General features: G+C 34.5%; 1 protein-coding gene across 1 annotated transcript in view; it reads right to left on the bottom strand.

Annotated features, from left to right (window-relative positions):
- Positions 1–13,531, bottom strand: part of LOC120621278 (histone-arginine methyltransferase CARM1-like) — a 196,344-nt gene that overhangs the window by 121,203 nt on the left and 61,610 nt on the right. The window contains exon 2 of the mRNA XM_039886560.1: positions 5,373–5,498. Within this exon, the coding sequence (XP_039742494.1) occupies positions 5,373–5,498 (126 nt within the window). The remainder of the gene's footprint in view (positions 1–5,372; positions 5,499–13,531) is intronic.

The raw sequence follows: 13,531 nt of genomic DNA, 5'->3' as shown, positions 1-13,531 counted from the left end.
TAGATGAGCAACAGGTTAAATGACTATACTAAAAGGTAAAAATGAGTTAGCTTTGGAAACATGGCGGAGTGAGAGATATCCCCAGATTTCTTCCATTGAAACAACAATAAGCTGAACATCTAAAACTCAACAAAATACCCAAACTGCACACCAGCACTTCTGATCGTGGGATCTGCACATAAGAGCTACCACAGGTCAGAACCCTGGGTGTCGAGTGGTGGACTGGGAGAAATAAAGAAGCTGCCTCCCGCAGCCAGAGCTCCCTGTAGGAGGAGGGGAAGGGGAGAAGGTGAGGTGACTTCCCTGAGCAGCCTTGCCTGGGAGTGCTGGGAGCTCCACACGGCTGGCAGCGGGGCCCAGTCATCAGGGCAGAAGGTAGAGAAGCAGGTCAGCAGAAAAACAACAGTTGATTTTTACTGGCCGTGCTTGCAAAACCGAGGCTGAGCCGCAACTCCTAACCCCCAACCCAGAGGGCCCCTTCCCCATACCCTCCAAGACCAATCATCACGGAGCCCCAGGGGAATCTGAGCAAACACTACTGAAACTGTTGCTTACACTGACAGGGACTAAAACTGAGGGTATGAAACTGAGAGTATGAGAGCATGATTAAATATCTATCAGAAAATAAAAAGGCATTTTTAAGGCTTTATATAAAGCAGTGATCCAAGAGGCTTAAACGCCACCTACTGGAAACCAAAAGAAAAGTGCTTTCTTTGAAACAGGCTAAAGAGAGAACTTTATATGATAAATCTTTCTGGAAAAAAAGCAGAATACATTTCCATTAACGCCCAGGCAGAGAAATATTCCATTAAACACAACGAACAGCCAAGGTGACAAGGCATCTCAGAAAGAAAGAGAAAAATCTCTAGAAAATAAGTTTGCATCCATAGAAATATGCAATTTCAATGACAGAGAATTCAAATTGGTACTTCTGAAAAAACTCGGTGAATTCTGAGATGAGTCATATCAATAATTTCAGGAATTGAAAAACCAACTAGATGAGCAGAATAAGGAGGCTGCAACCCTCAAAAGAACAGAATAGGTCTTCTGGAGATTAAAAAAAACACACACACATTGCAAGAGTTGAAAAATGAAATAACAAGATTGGGAAATAGAGTCAACCAAATGGAGGAAAAGATCAGTGATATTGAAGACAGAAATCTAGAAATAAATCAGAAGGAAGAAGAGAGAAACTGAAGAATGATAAATAATGAAAGAGAAATTCAAGAACTAGCTGATACCACCAGGAGAGGAAACACAAGAATAATGGGTATTATCGAAGGTGAGGAAAAGGAGCAGGGACTAGAAAGCATTTTCAGACAAATAATTGATTAGAATTTCCCAAATCTAAGGAATGAGCTGGAGCTTGGAATTCAAGAAGTCAACAGAACACCCAATTATCTCAACCCAAAAAGGCTTTCACCAAGACACATTGTATTAAAGTTATTTAAAATCAATGACAAAGATAGAATTCTCAGGGCGAAGAAAATGGTAACTTATAAAAGAAAACCCATTAGATTATCCTCGGACTTCTCAGCATAAACCTTATAAGCCAGAAAGGAATGAAATTGAATATTTAAACTATTAAGTGAAAGGAACTACCAGCCTAGAAAAATGTATCCTGCTAAACTCTCCTTTAGATATGAAGAAGAAATTAAGACCTCTCCAGACATACAAAAATTGAGGAAATTCTCCACTATGAGGTCTACACTACAGGAAATACTGAAAGGGATCAGCTCACCTAAAACAAAATAGCAAAACAAAACAAAACAAACAAACAAAAAAACATAATTAGGAGTGAAGTAATTATTAGGCAAATAGAAGCAGAGAAGTGCAACCCTTACTAAGAACAGAGCATTATAAGCTTAAATAATAAGAGGATTGTTATAACAAGATAGTAATGAACATTCAGCATACATAGGGACAAATTGAGATAACAATGACAGAAAAGGGGAGATTCAAAGATCTAAATTCGCAAAGGGGAATGGAGATAAGGCATGTGCAGAAGAAAATGGATGACTGTATATATATAACTATCCTTTACATATTCATAATGGTAACCACACACAGAAGATTCAGAACTGAAGTATGTAACATAAAACAAGAATCAGAGGCAAAAACTCACAAAAAGCCAACCAAAATAAAGAAAACAGAAACACAAGGATAAGGAAGCAATGGAAACACAGAGCTACCAGAAAGTAAAAGATAAAATGGCTATAAGAAGACCTCATATTTCAATAATCGCCCTAAATGTAAATGGACTGAACTCACCAATAAAAAGGCGCAGAGTTGCAGAATGGATCAAAAACCAAAACCCAATCACATGCTGCCTCCAGGAGACACATTTCAGCTCCAAATACAAATATAGACTCAAATTGAAAGGGGAGAAAATGATATTTCAAGCGAATGGCATTCTGAGAAAAGCAGGAGTAGCGGTACAAATAGACTTCAAAATAAAAAGGTAAAGAAAGATACTGAGGGACACTTCATAATGATAAAGGGAATCATGCACCAGGAAGACATAACATTTATTAATATCTATGCTCCCATTCAGGGAGCCCTGAAATATGTAAAGCAATTACTAACAGAACTAAAGGGAGAAACAGACCAAAACACTATTGTAGTAGAGGACCTAAATACCCCACTATCGGATATGGACAGATCATCCAAACAGAAAATCAATAAGGAAATAACATCCTTAAATGACACATTACACTACCAGAACTATTATATGAATTTAAAAGGTGACAGTATCCAAGATGAATATTAAGAATTTGTGTTTTCAAATTTTTATTTATAATAGATTGAAAAACAAAATTAGAGACAAATTTGTCAAAAGTTGTATAGGACCTCTACATTAAAAATAATAAAACATTTCTGGGGAAAATTAAAGGCCTAAATAAATGGAGAGAAATACCCTATTCCTGGACTGGAAGCAATGGCATGTTCATAAATATTTAACAGCTGATTCCCCACTAAAGAGGTGCCTGTGGAGTTCATCGATTTCTGGGGCGTAAATTCTCCCATCTTCACTAATTTCAAGCTTTCAAATTTCTGAAATTTTAATAATGGTCCCTTGTGATATAGTATGAGCTATCTTCAATGACTGAAAGACTTAATATTGTTAAATTGCAATTCTCCTTGAATTGGTCAATCCCAATCACAATTTGACTAAGTACTTTTGTAGAAACTAACAATTATAAAAGGAAAGCATGAAGACCATCTAAAACAATCTTGATAAAAAACAAAGTTGGAAGATTTAAACTATCAGACTTAAACATTACTTTAAAGGTAATTCAGACAATGTAATAGACACTGTCATAAGGATAATCAATCGAACAGAAAAGAGAGCTCCAAAATAGAACAAGTCTATATAGAGTCATTTGACTTGCAAAAGTCTTTTCAACAAACAGGGTTAGAATAACTGTCTATCCATATGGTCTAAATATAATCTTTGGCCTCATACCTCACACTATATAAAAATAATTAAGATGGACTGTATACCAAAAATATAAGCTATAAAACTTCTAGAAGGAAATCCAGGATAAATTATTCGCTATTCGAGGGCAGGACACAGAATGCAATAAACAGAAAAAGAAAAAAAATTATAAACTAGATTTTATCAAATTTAAAAATTTTTGCTTAACATAAGATATAATTATGGAATGAATAAAAAAGCTACAAACTAGGTGATAACATCCATAACTTACATATCTGATACATGCCTGGAATCCTACATAAAGAATAATGACCCCATAGATAAACAATCAATTAGTTACAGGCAAACAGTTTGAATTCATAAATACATAAAAAAGTGCTTAACATCATTAGTCATCATAAAATGTAAACTAAAACCACTATGAGACCACCAGATGGCAGAAAATGAAAAGACTGAAAGACCAAATGTTGGCAAAGATGTGGTATAACCAGAACTCTCATCTATTATTGATGGGAATATAAAATGGTACAGTGACTTTGGAAAAAAATCTGGCTATTTCTTATAAAACTAAGCATACACTTATTCTATGACCCACAAGTTTTACTCTTAGGTATGCATCAAAAAAGCAAAAACAATATATGTATACAAAACAGCTGGTAGGAGAATATTTATAGCCATCTTCTTGACCATAGCCAAAACCTGGAAATAGTTTCCGTGTCCATCAAAATGAGAATGGATAAACGAATTGTGACTATTAGTTAGTAATAAAAAAGAACAAACTTCTAATACCTGTAACAACATGGATGAACCTTGAAACATGCTGAGTGACCTTATTAAAGAGATTATATACTGAATGATTTTATTTGTAGAAAGTCCTAGAAAAAACAAAGCTAATCTATAGGGCAAAAATAAAAACTGATTATTTCTGGAAGGATGGGAGACAGGAGTGACTGTGAAGGGCAAAAGGTAACTCTTAGGAATGCTGGTATTCTTGAAGACTTGTGCATTTTAATGTATGTAAATTTAACCACAAAAGAAAAACTGAGAAACATAAACAAATTTTGAGTTTTAGTTAATGAAATGCAGACAGAAGTATGTAGGGGTGAAATGTGCTAGTTATTATAATTTACTCTGAAGTGCATCATAAAAATAAGATGGACTGAAAGATAAATAGAAGGAAGAATAGATGAACAGGTATATGATAAAAACAACTTCCTCACTCCGAGTAAGTTTAGAAACAAGAAATCAAGTTAACTTCTTTATCCCAAAAAGTTACCAATAAAAAAACAACTTTAGACATTTTGGCTACCCAGAAGAGAATCTGTACCATTGCTAATACTTTGCATTGTCTAGATTAATACCATAAGTAAGATAGAACAATTTATATCGAAGTTAAAGAAATGATGATCAACCATCAAAGGAAGACCCAGGATACTGTTAGCCCTAATTTTCTTTATCGGGCTGGAAATCTTCCTGCGTGCTTTTTAGTCCTTTCTTAAAATACTTTTAACTGACACGTTAGTTTACCTCCCTACTGCTTGACATCTGTTGCCAGAGTCTAAAAATGTTTGACAAATGATTCAAAAACAGAAACAGAATGAAATCATTCTAACTGACACTGAAACCTAAAATCACATTTCTGCCAAGAACCTAATCTTCAAGGAGAATCAGTAACAGTGGTGGAGATCTGGACAATCCTTGGTGACCTCTCCTGAGAAGCGAAGGGCTAAGAATTAAAATGCCCTCGTAGTCTAGGAAAAGGCTGATTGTTCTCTAGCACAAGAACCAGTTTTAAATCATTTTATTAATCGACAGAAATTCACATCAGGAAACATGCTGCTGAAAGCCAACCAATCAGTAACAGTAAAAAGTCCACTAATCAGGAGATCCATCATTGGAAAAGACAGAGAGTCATGACAACCACAAAACTTACCCGCGTAAGACTCGAACTTCAGCAGAGCACTGTTGTACCCCAGAGTAATCAAGATGGACTCCTTCCCCACACGGCAACATTCAGTGTCTCTGTTAAGTAAGCATTTAAAGATACAGACGCCATCAGCTATAAAGGGTGAAAAAAAAAAGGATTAGAAAAATCCATTCTGAGCATTGTAAAAAGAACCATTCCTACGTTTTTTTCATGTTCTCTAGGCTACCCATTTCTTTTTTCTTAATACAATGCCTCCTGGGACATATGAGAATATGAGGATCAAAGATAAAAAAGAGATGAATCTATGTCTAAATATCAGTTCTTTGCAGGTGGGTTAACAGGCTCAAAACTGGCACTTATTGGCTCTTGCCTTTAAGTCTAGGGACCACAACACTTATAGTCCCCAAATCATTTTGTAATTCTTGATGCCATCCTAGGAGAGTCCAGGTAATGTCCCTATGGGTGATTCTTGAGTACCTACTATGTGACAGAGATATCATAAAAATCTCCATTGTAAGTATTATCACTGCCAATGTTTCTAGATGAAGACAAGGCAGAGTGTCTAGGTCCAAATATGTCCAAATATGCAGAACTGGAATTCAAACCCAGAACTGAATTTGACTTCAAAGCTCAAGTTGCTCCTACCACACTGTGCGGACAAGCGTGTTAAAAAGGGAGCCGTTTCTATAAGCAGGGCCCATGGTAAGTGGCTAGGGTCTCATTAGATTCATCCACACATAGCTGGGTACTAATTCACTGATCCTCCTTTTACAGGTTATAGACAGGCCTTTACCACTGGGGCACCTGAAGTGTGGTAGAGAAAGCAATGAACTTAGGTTTTGCTGTCATCTTTGATACTAACAGAGGAACTTCAATTACCTATTCAACACAGAGTCACATGTTTTCACGGTGTAAAATGAAAATATTGATGTTTATTGCACAGGCTTTTTTTAAGACTGAATAAAGTTTAAATGACTTCTAAAATCCTGTTAAAACAATAAGAGGCTATTATTTTTTCTCTCATTATAAAGTAGATCTTAGGACCTATCTTTAATGTCCTCCAGTCTCTCTTACAAAATCAAATACGGTGAGTGTATTAAATTGAAACTAAAAACATAATTGTATATAAAATTACACTTATACATGGGCATATGCACATTCATGCACACGCATTCAAAACACACACAAAGAGATAAGATGATCAAATATTTTCAACCTTTACTTCGAATGAACGAGTAGAGTATCTTCTGATAGAAGCATTCACAGATATTTTCCACAAAATGTTTTGGCTAGTTAAACAGTGCAGATGTTTTGAAAACATTTTCCTGGCATCAAACATGATTACAGGTTTAGTTATTACAGCCCAGTCAGTGTCTCGGAGGCATCAATGTCTCCTTGCAGGGAGGCAGCCATGAATTTAGATGCAAAAGGAGGAAGTTTGGGGCTCTTTTAAACAATATGTTTTCTTAAAATCATAAGAAATTTTTTTTCAAGAAATCAGGATTTTTAGCTTTTACCAATTGTTTCTTTTATGGTTTTGAAGCAAAATAAGATAGAATGAAGAAGGAAGAAGGATCCTAGCCTTCTTCGGTTCCTTATGCATACATAACTATTATATCCTGTGAGCTCTCTGTGAGCAGGGACAATTTTACTTTATTTTGGGGATCATTATCTTTTTTTCTCTAAATTAAAACTTAACACAGTACCTGATACTTAATATTTTTTGAATCAGTGAAGGCATTTATTTGTGTACTAACTGCATACCATCCCAGAATAGATAAAAAAACTTCAAAATTTACGATTCAATTCTCCTTAACCTGATAAACTCAGATATTTGTGCGCACGCGCGCGCGTGTGTGTGTGTGTGTGTGTGTGTGTGTGTGATTTAATTAGGGTACAAATTGAGTTGCTGTTTTTCCTACTTTCATAAACTGCAAAACGCCTACCCAGGTATACATCCTTTTTTCTTCATCACCCTGCCATCCTCTGTTTAAACATGGGTGAGGAAAGTCTTTTTAAGCATGTCATAAAATCCAGACAGTACGGTATCTACTTCAAAGTTTAAAATCTACCTACGGCAAAAAAATTTTTAAACACTTTTAACAAAATTGAAAAGCAATGGTAAGCTAGGAAAATGTTTTTAACATACATAACAAGGACAATATCCCCAATATACGATTAGCTCTAAAAAATAAAAAGAAACAAGCATCTTTATTAAAAAGTTAGTAAGACAACATCATTAAATATGGTCCATGGAGAGACAATCATGAAAATTTTATCTGGACTTATTCAAAGTATCACATTATATCTTAAAAAAAAAAAAAAAGAGAGAGAGAGATCAGTAAGCCATTGGTGACTTGAAAAATGTCAATAGCAAAAGAAATGTGAAAAAACAATGAATCTCAGTAATATAAAAAAATATAATAAAAATGAGATCTAAATTTTTCTCATCAAAAATTTTTAAATATATGTTGCCAATATCAACTATTGGAACGGATGTGAATAAACAGTGAGCGGCTATCATTGGGAATGTAAATTTGTATATTCCTGGAACGTATTCTGTTCATATGGTTTAAAATGTAAAGTCTATGTACACTTTGCTAGACATTCTACTCATAATAATTTCTTTCAGGATGTGTTTTATCAAGTGTGAATGGATGTATATTCACGGATATGCATCTTAGAGGTGTTTACTAGAGGCAAAAAAATGTAAAGCTAAGAGTCTATCACTTTTATATATGGTTGGTTAAATCAAATACCATACCTCCATGTTCAAGTAGCAGTATGTTATTGTAGCTATTTGATATTATGTTTATCTTTGTAGAAAGCTGTTTAAAAAGATATACACCAAAATGTTCTCAGTGGTTTCCTCTGGATAGGGAGATTTGGGGTCATTTTTACTTTTTCCTTTATAAAGTTCTGCCTTGTTTGAATTTCCTGTGTGACTACTTATTCTTATAACGAGGAAAAACAAAAAAGCTATTCATTTGGTTAAAAAGCAATCAAACAAAAAGCATACTACCATCACTTACATATTTTGCCACATTCTCATTCTTGGTGGGTTTTACTATTCTTTAAGTTTTTTCATTTATTAGATATTAATTGGTTTTTCATTCATTCAAAAATATTCATTTAGGAATTGCTGCTTTCAATATTATCATTATATTAATTCTCAAATTTTAAACCATTCATGGAAATGAATGTTTTCTTATGTCTTTTGTTTGCTAATGTAATAACTTCTTGTGATTACCTGTCCTGTCCTTGGACTATGTTAGTACATAAAACACTTTAAATGATTTCTGTTAATGAATATGAGCAAGATAAAAGTGCCGCTATTTTAGGGGAGAGTGTATTGTCAACCTAGAAATGTGTCTTTTTAAATTTAAAGAACTTATATTAGAAAAATGAAGAAATATGATTTTAAAAAATTGCTAAGGAACACATATAAATCCAAGACCAGGAAATGCTAGTACATTGATGAAAAGTAGGGGTGGCATAGAGATCATTTCCAATGTACACTGTACTAAGGTGCAGGGCATTTATCTATCTATTATTACTAGTAATAATAACGATAGAAAGTTTTATTTATTCTAATTATTATAGAAATAATAACTTGATACAGTTCCAGAACATTCTGACTCCCCTGCCAAACATTTCATCTCTGCAGTGGCACAGAAGGTTGGCTGCTTCTGTGTATTTACTATCATTGTGCTTTTGAACTTGGCTCTCATCAGTGACACTCCTTGCTACTTCTTCAAAGAGCAAGGCCAGATCTGCTGAGGGCAGCAGGGAAATAAGCAGAATAAGTTCATGTGCACAAAGTTTAGTCAGCTTTAGGAAAGCCCAGAGCCTTGTTATTCCCTCCTTGAGGGAAAGCCACTCGTTCTCCCGGAGGACTCTCAAGTAAAATCACAATGATGTCAAATCCAGATACCTTGCTCTATTCACTAACTCAGCCTCATCTGACAAAACTTCCAAAAGCACAAAGAAAATCCAGAATCTACCCATTTTACAAGTGCAGACAAGAAAACGTGGAAAATGCCACGAGGTAAGGTCAAGAGAATTGTCCTCATCTTTATTAACAAATAATTCTCTTCTTCTCCACATACATATTCCTCTCCTTTCAGCCTATGCAAATAAAGAAATTCAATCTCCACAGGAAAGCTACACTAATTGACCAAGAATGTTATATATCAGGCCTGGTCTAGAACAAATTCCTGGACAAAAGAGCACTCATGACCTAATAATATGGCATTTATGCCAAGTCTTTGCTAAGTGACTCTTTTAATATTTTCCTATCTAGAAATAGAAAATTAGTCTACTTAAGAAATGTTTGCTCACCTACTGTCTGAGAACATATCAAGTCCCCTCTCACAGCTTGTCATAACTTTTCTTTCACAGCATGAATCACAGTCTGTGATGATTTATTTATAGGATTATTTGATTTAATATTTTCCTTTAACACTTGTTTCTAAGTCCCTTGGGTTAAGGAGCTACTTCGTCTTATTAACAGCATCTTTCAAGCACATTGTCTGGTTTATAGTAGATGCTCAATAAACTTTTGGAGAATGAAAAAAAAAAGAAATGTGTTTCCTAGGAAAAAATAACTAAAATGATTGTTTAGGCAGCACATATATAGATGGAATGAAGTATACAGACAACTGTACAGTTATTATTTTTGACACATTTAACCACAGAAAATGAGTGTGAAGAAAAAAGGACAAGATTATGGAACTCTAAGATATCTAATATTAAAATTAGGCATCAATACTGATCATAATAACATAATTTCCTATGAGATATGATAAAATAGTAATATATGATACATTCAGAGCTTCTTCCTCTCTTCTACTTGGTGAAAATTTTCTATTTGAAAGATTAGATTCTAGGCTTTTGCTTACTGGAGTAATGGTAGTGAAGAAAAACTGAAAATGGATTGATTCAGTTTGAAAGGGACCGATTTAATAGCACAAGAGAAATGAAGAAACTGGGAAGATAAGCAGGAAAAGGACAAAAGGGAATTAGAGGAAGTTTTAGTGTTGAGAATTGTGGTAGAAGCCATATTGTGAGAGAAAGATGGAAACGGGGCTTTTAAGATATTAGTCTTAGAATAACAGTTGTCTGCTTATTTTATCGTTTTGGTTTGGTTTGATTTTGAGTTTGTTGGGTTTTTTTTTTTCGAATGCTATCCCCTTCCTCTAAACTTTGTTTTGCAATTATACTAAGTCTACACTGCCCAATCACAGTCGTTACACAGTTATACTGTCTCTTTTTGGCTCTCATTTAATAACTATTTAGTGCTCACCACCAGTCCTGAGGACATGTCTCCCTACTCATTTCAGTTGTCTAAAGTCATTCTCTAGCAGAATCTTAAGAAGGGCACATCGAAACAAATTGTTTAGTAGATTCCTTAGGAAGGGCCATGGGAACAATATTCTCCGAATTTTTCCATGCCAATAACTCTTTGTCTTTTTATTTCTGAAGGTCAGTTTTCCTGTATATAAAATTCTTGGCTCATCTTCCTCCCCCCTCCCCCGGGGATCTTTAATATGTTACTCCATTCTCTTCTAGCACATACATTACTGTCAAAAAGTCTAATAATATTCTAATTTTATTTCTCTTACAAGTAATATACTAACTACTGTTGTCTAGATATCCAAAAGATTTTTTTCTCTTTCTTTAAAGGCCAATAATTTTTACCAGAAATCTTATGCTGGTCATTGTAGGTCACTATTTTCAGGAATAAAGTTTATATTTTCAATGTGTATTTTCAATTTATTTCAGCAAAATTTTCACGATTATTATTTTAGTATTTGTTGTTTCTTTGCTCCGATATCTCCTTCAGAGACTATTATGTGTGTGTTGGATCTTCTTTATCTTTAATGTTTGTAACTTTCTTTTGAATCTTTTTTATCTTTTTTATACTTCCTTTTACCTTTTAAAACTTTCCATCTTTTCTCCTTCATTTGATGTATGTTCTTGTTCCTTCTAGTTTAGCCTTCATTTCTAAAATTATTTTAACTATTTTGTTTCTAATTTCTTGAATTCTATCACTTCATTTCTAAATTTTTCTAATCCCGATTTAGGTTATTTTTTTTACGTTCTATATAATTTTCTTAATTTCTTTTGCTAATTGATCTTACAGACATATTTTTGGAGCATGTCTTTCTAGCATGCTTTCATTATTGGTAGGGATGTTATTCTGCCCACTACTACCTTTTTTCTAATAGTAACTCTGTCTGGGGTTTGACCTCGATACTTTTCTATTGCTCACCTTTATGTGAATTTTCCTGAACTTCTAGAAGGATGGTAATTGCACATATAGTTTTACAAGGAACTACCAAATTCTTTTCCAGAGTGACTGTTCTATTTAATATTCCCATTAACAATGGACAGATGAATCGTTTTCTCCACATCCTTGATAACATTTTGGGTTGTCATTATTTTTGCTGTAGATATAGTTGTATAGTGATATCTCATTGTGGGTTTAATTTGCACTTCCTTGATGGCTAATTGTGCTGAACATATTTTAATGTGCTTATTTACCATCTGTATATCCTCTTTAGGGAATTCCTGTTTATGTCTTTTACATGTTTTTAAATTAGATGGCTTTTGTTTTTCACTATTGAGTTTTGAAAGTTATTCATATATTCTAGATACTGGTCATTTATCAGATATGTGGTTTGCAAATATTTTCTCTCATTCTGTAGTTTGTCTTTTCATCCTCTTAACAGATCTTTCACAGAGCAAAAGTTTGAAAATTTAGTGAGGTCCAATTTATCAATTTTTCATTTCATGGATCATCTTTTGGTGTTGAGTCTAAGAACTCTTCACCTGAATCCCTTGACCTTGCTCATTCTATGGTTTCATTACATCATAACTGAACAACTGCAACAATCTGTCCACCGCTATCTCCTCTACAACTGAAAATGAGTTCACATAGTTCTAAGCTGCCAGATTACAACCAACGAAGCTCATGTGCATTTATTGCAATACTCTGCTCAGAACTTCAAAGAGTCTCCCACTGAATATTAAAATGCAGATTGTCCTGCCTGGAACCATAAATCTCCCTGGTACCTTTCCTGCTTCTGCTCAGCTAACCACCAACCGCCTAAACATATACTATACTCCAGCCAAATTATTAGCTGCTCTCCAAAAAAGGTTCATAATTATGGTGGCAGTAGAGATGTGGAATAAGAGTGGGACTTCTGAAGTGATAAAGCTCCCTTCTACCACCAAAAATATTACCTAATTTATCAATGTCCATTTAAAATGCCACCAACTCCATGGCACCTTTCTTGCATCATCCCAAATGGCATATGTTATCCCCCTTACTTACTAACCCAACAGCACTTTGCACCTTTCTTACAGTACTTAGTTGATTTTCCCATTTGTATCCCAGTCTTATTTATTTTGCAAGATGTCAGACTGTCCATGGGCAAGAATTGTGTCATCCTCATCTTTGATTCCTCTGGTGGACCTGGTACACAGGAGGGACCATGAATAGTTAATTTGACTGGAACCACCATCAGCATCATTCTAGTTCAGACACGTATGGCCTATTTGCCATATCCATTGTTAAAAATAAAGTAAAAGGACAAACTTGGCTCATTTTTCTAGCCTCTGAATCAGCTTAAAATTTTTTTAACCATTTTCTCTTTTTTCCTCATTCTTCTCTCCATACATGATCACAGCAGAAAGAAGAAAAAATAAACACAGAAACCAACATCATAATGAAATTTTAAACACCTCTGTGACCAATATTATCAAATCAGAAGGAAGTAACATTTCATTCTACCTTTAACGAAAGAGTATGCCTCTTCTCTAACAGCTTCTCTAGAAACCTGCTGCTCCCTCAAATTTATTTGCAACGCTTGTCTGAATAATCCTTCAGTTCTCCCAGGAATTTTTCAAGGTGAGAACTGACTAGGGGCCAGAGAACCCATGGTTACTAGGAATTTTAGGGGAAGAAGTAGATCTTGTTCTTTTTTTAATCTTGACTCTTCTATCAAATACATGTCTACTGTTTCCAGCACTATGCACAGCACATAGATGACCGATAATACTTATTAAACAATGAAATTAATACAGTCAGAGACATCTCGGTCACTTCCTAAACTACGTAAAAATTAAGAGATTGAAATCTCAGGGCATTAAAGATATCG

Source organism: Pteropus medius, unplaced genomic scaffold (assembly GCF_902729225.1).
Source record: "Pteropus medius unplaced genomic scaffold, Ma_sr-lr_union100, whole genome shotgun sequence".
Taxonomy (NCBI): domain Eukaryota; kingdom Metazoa; phylum Chordata; class Mammalia; order Chiroptera; family Pteropodidae; genus Pteropus; species Pteropus medius.
Note: the sequence above shows the minus strand (reverse complement) of the source record. Positions and strands in the feature narration are given on the sequence as shown.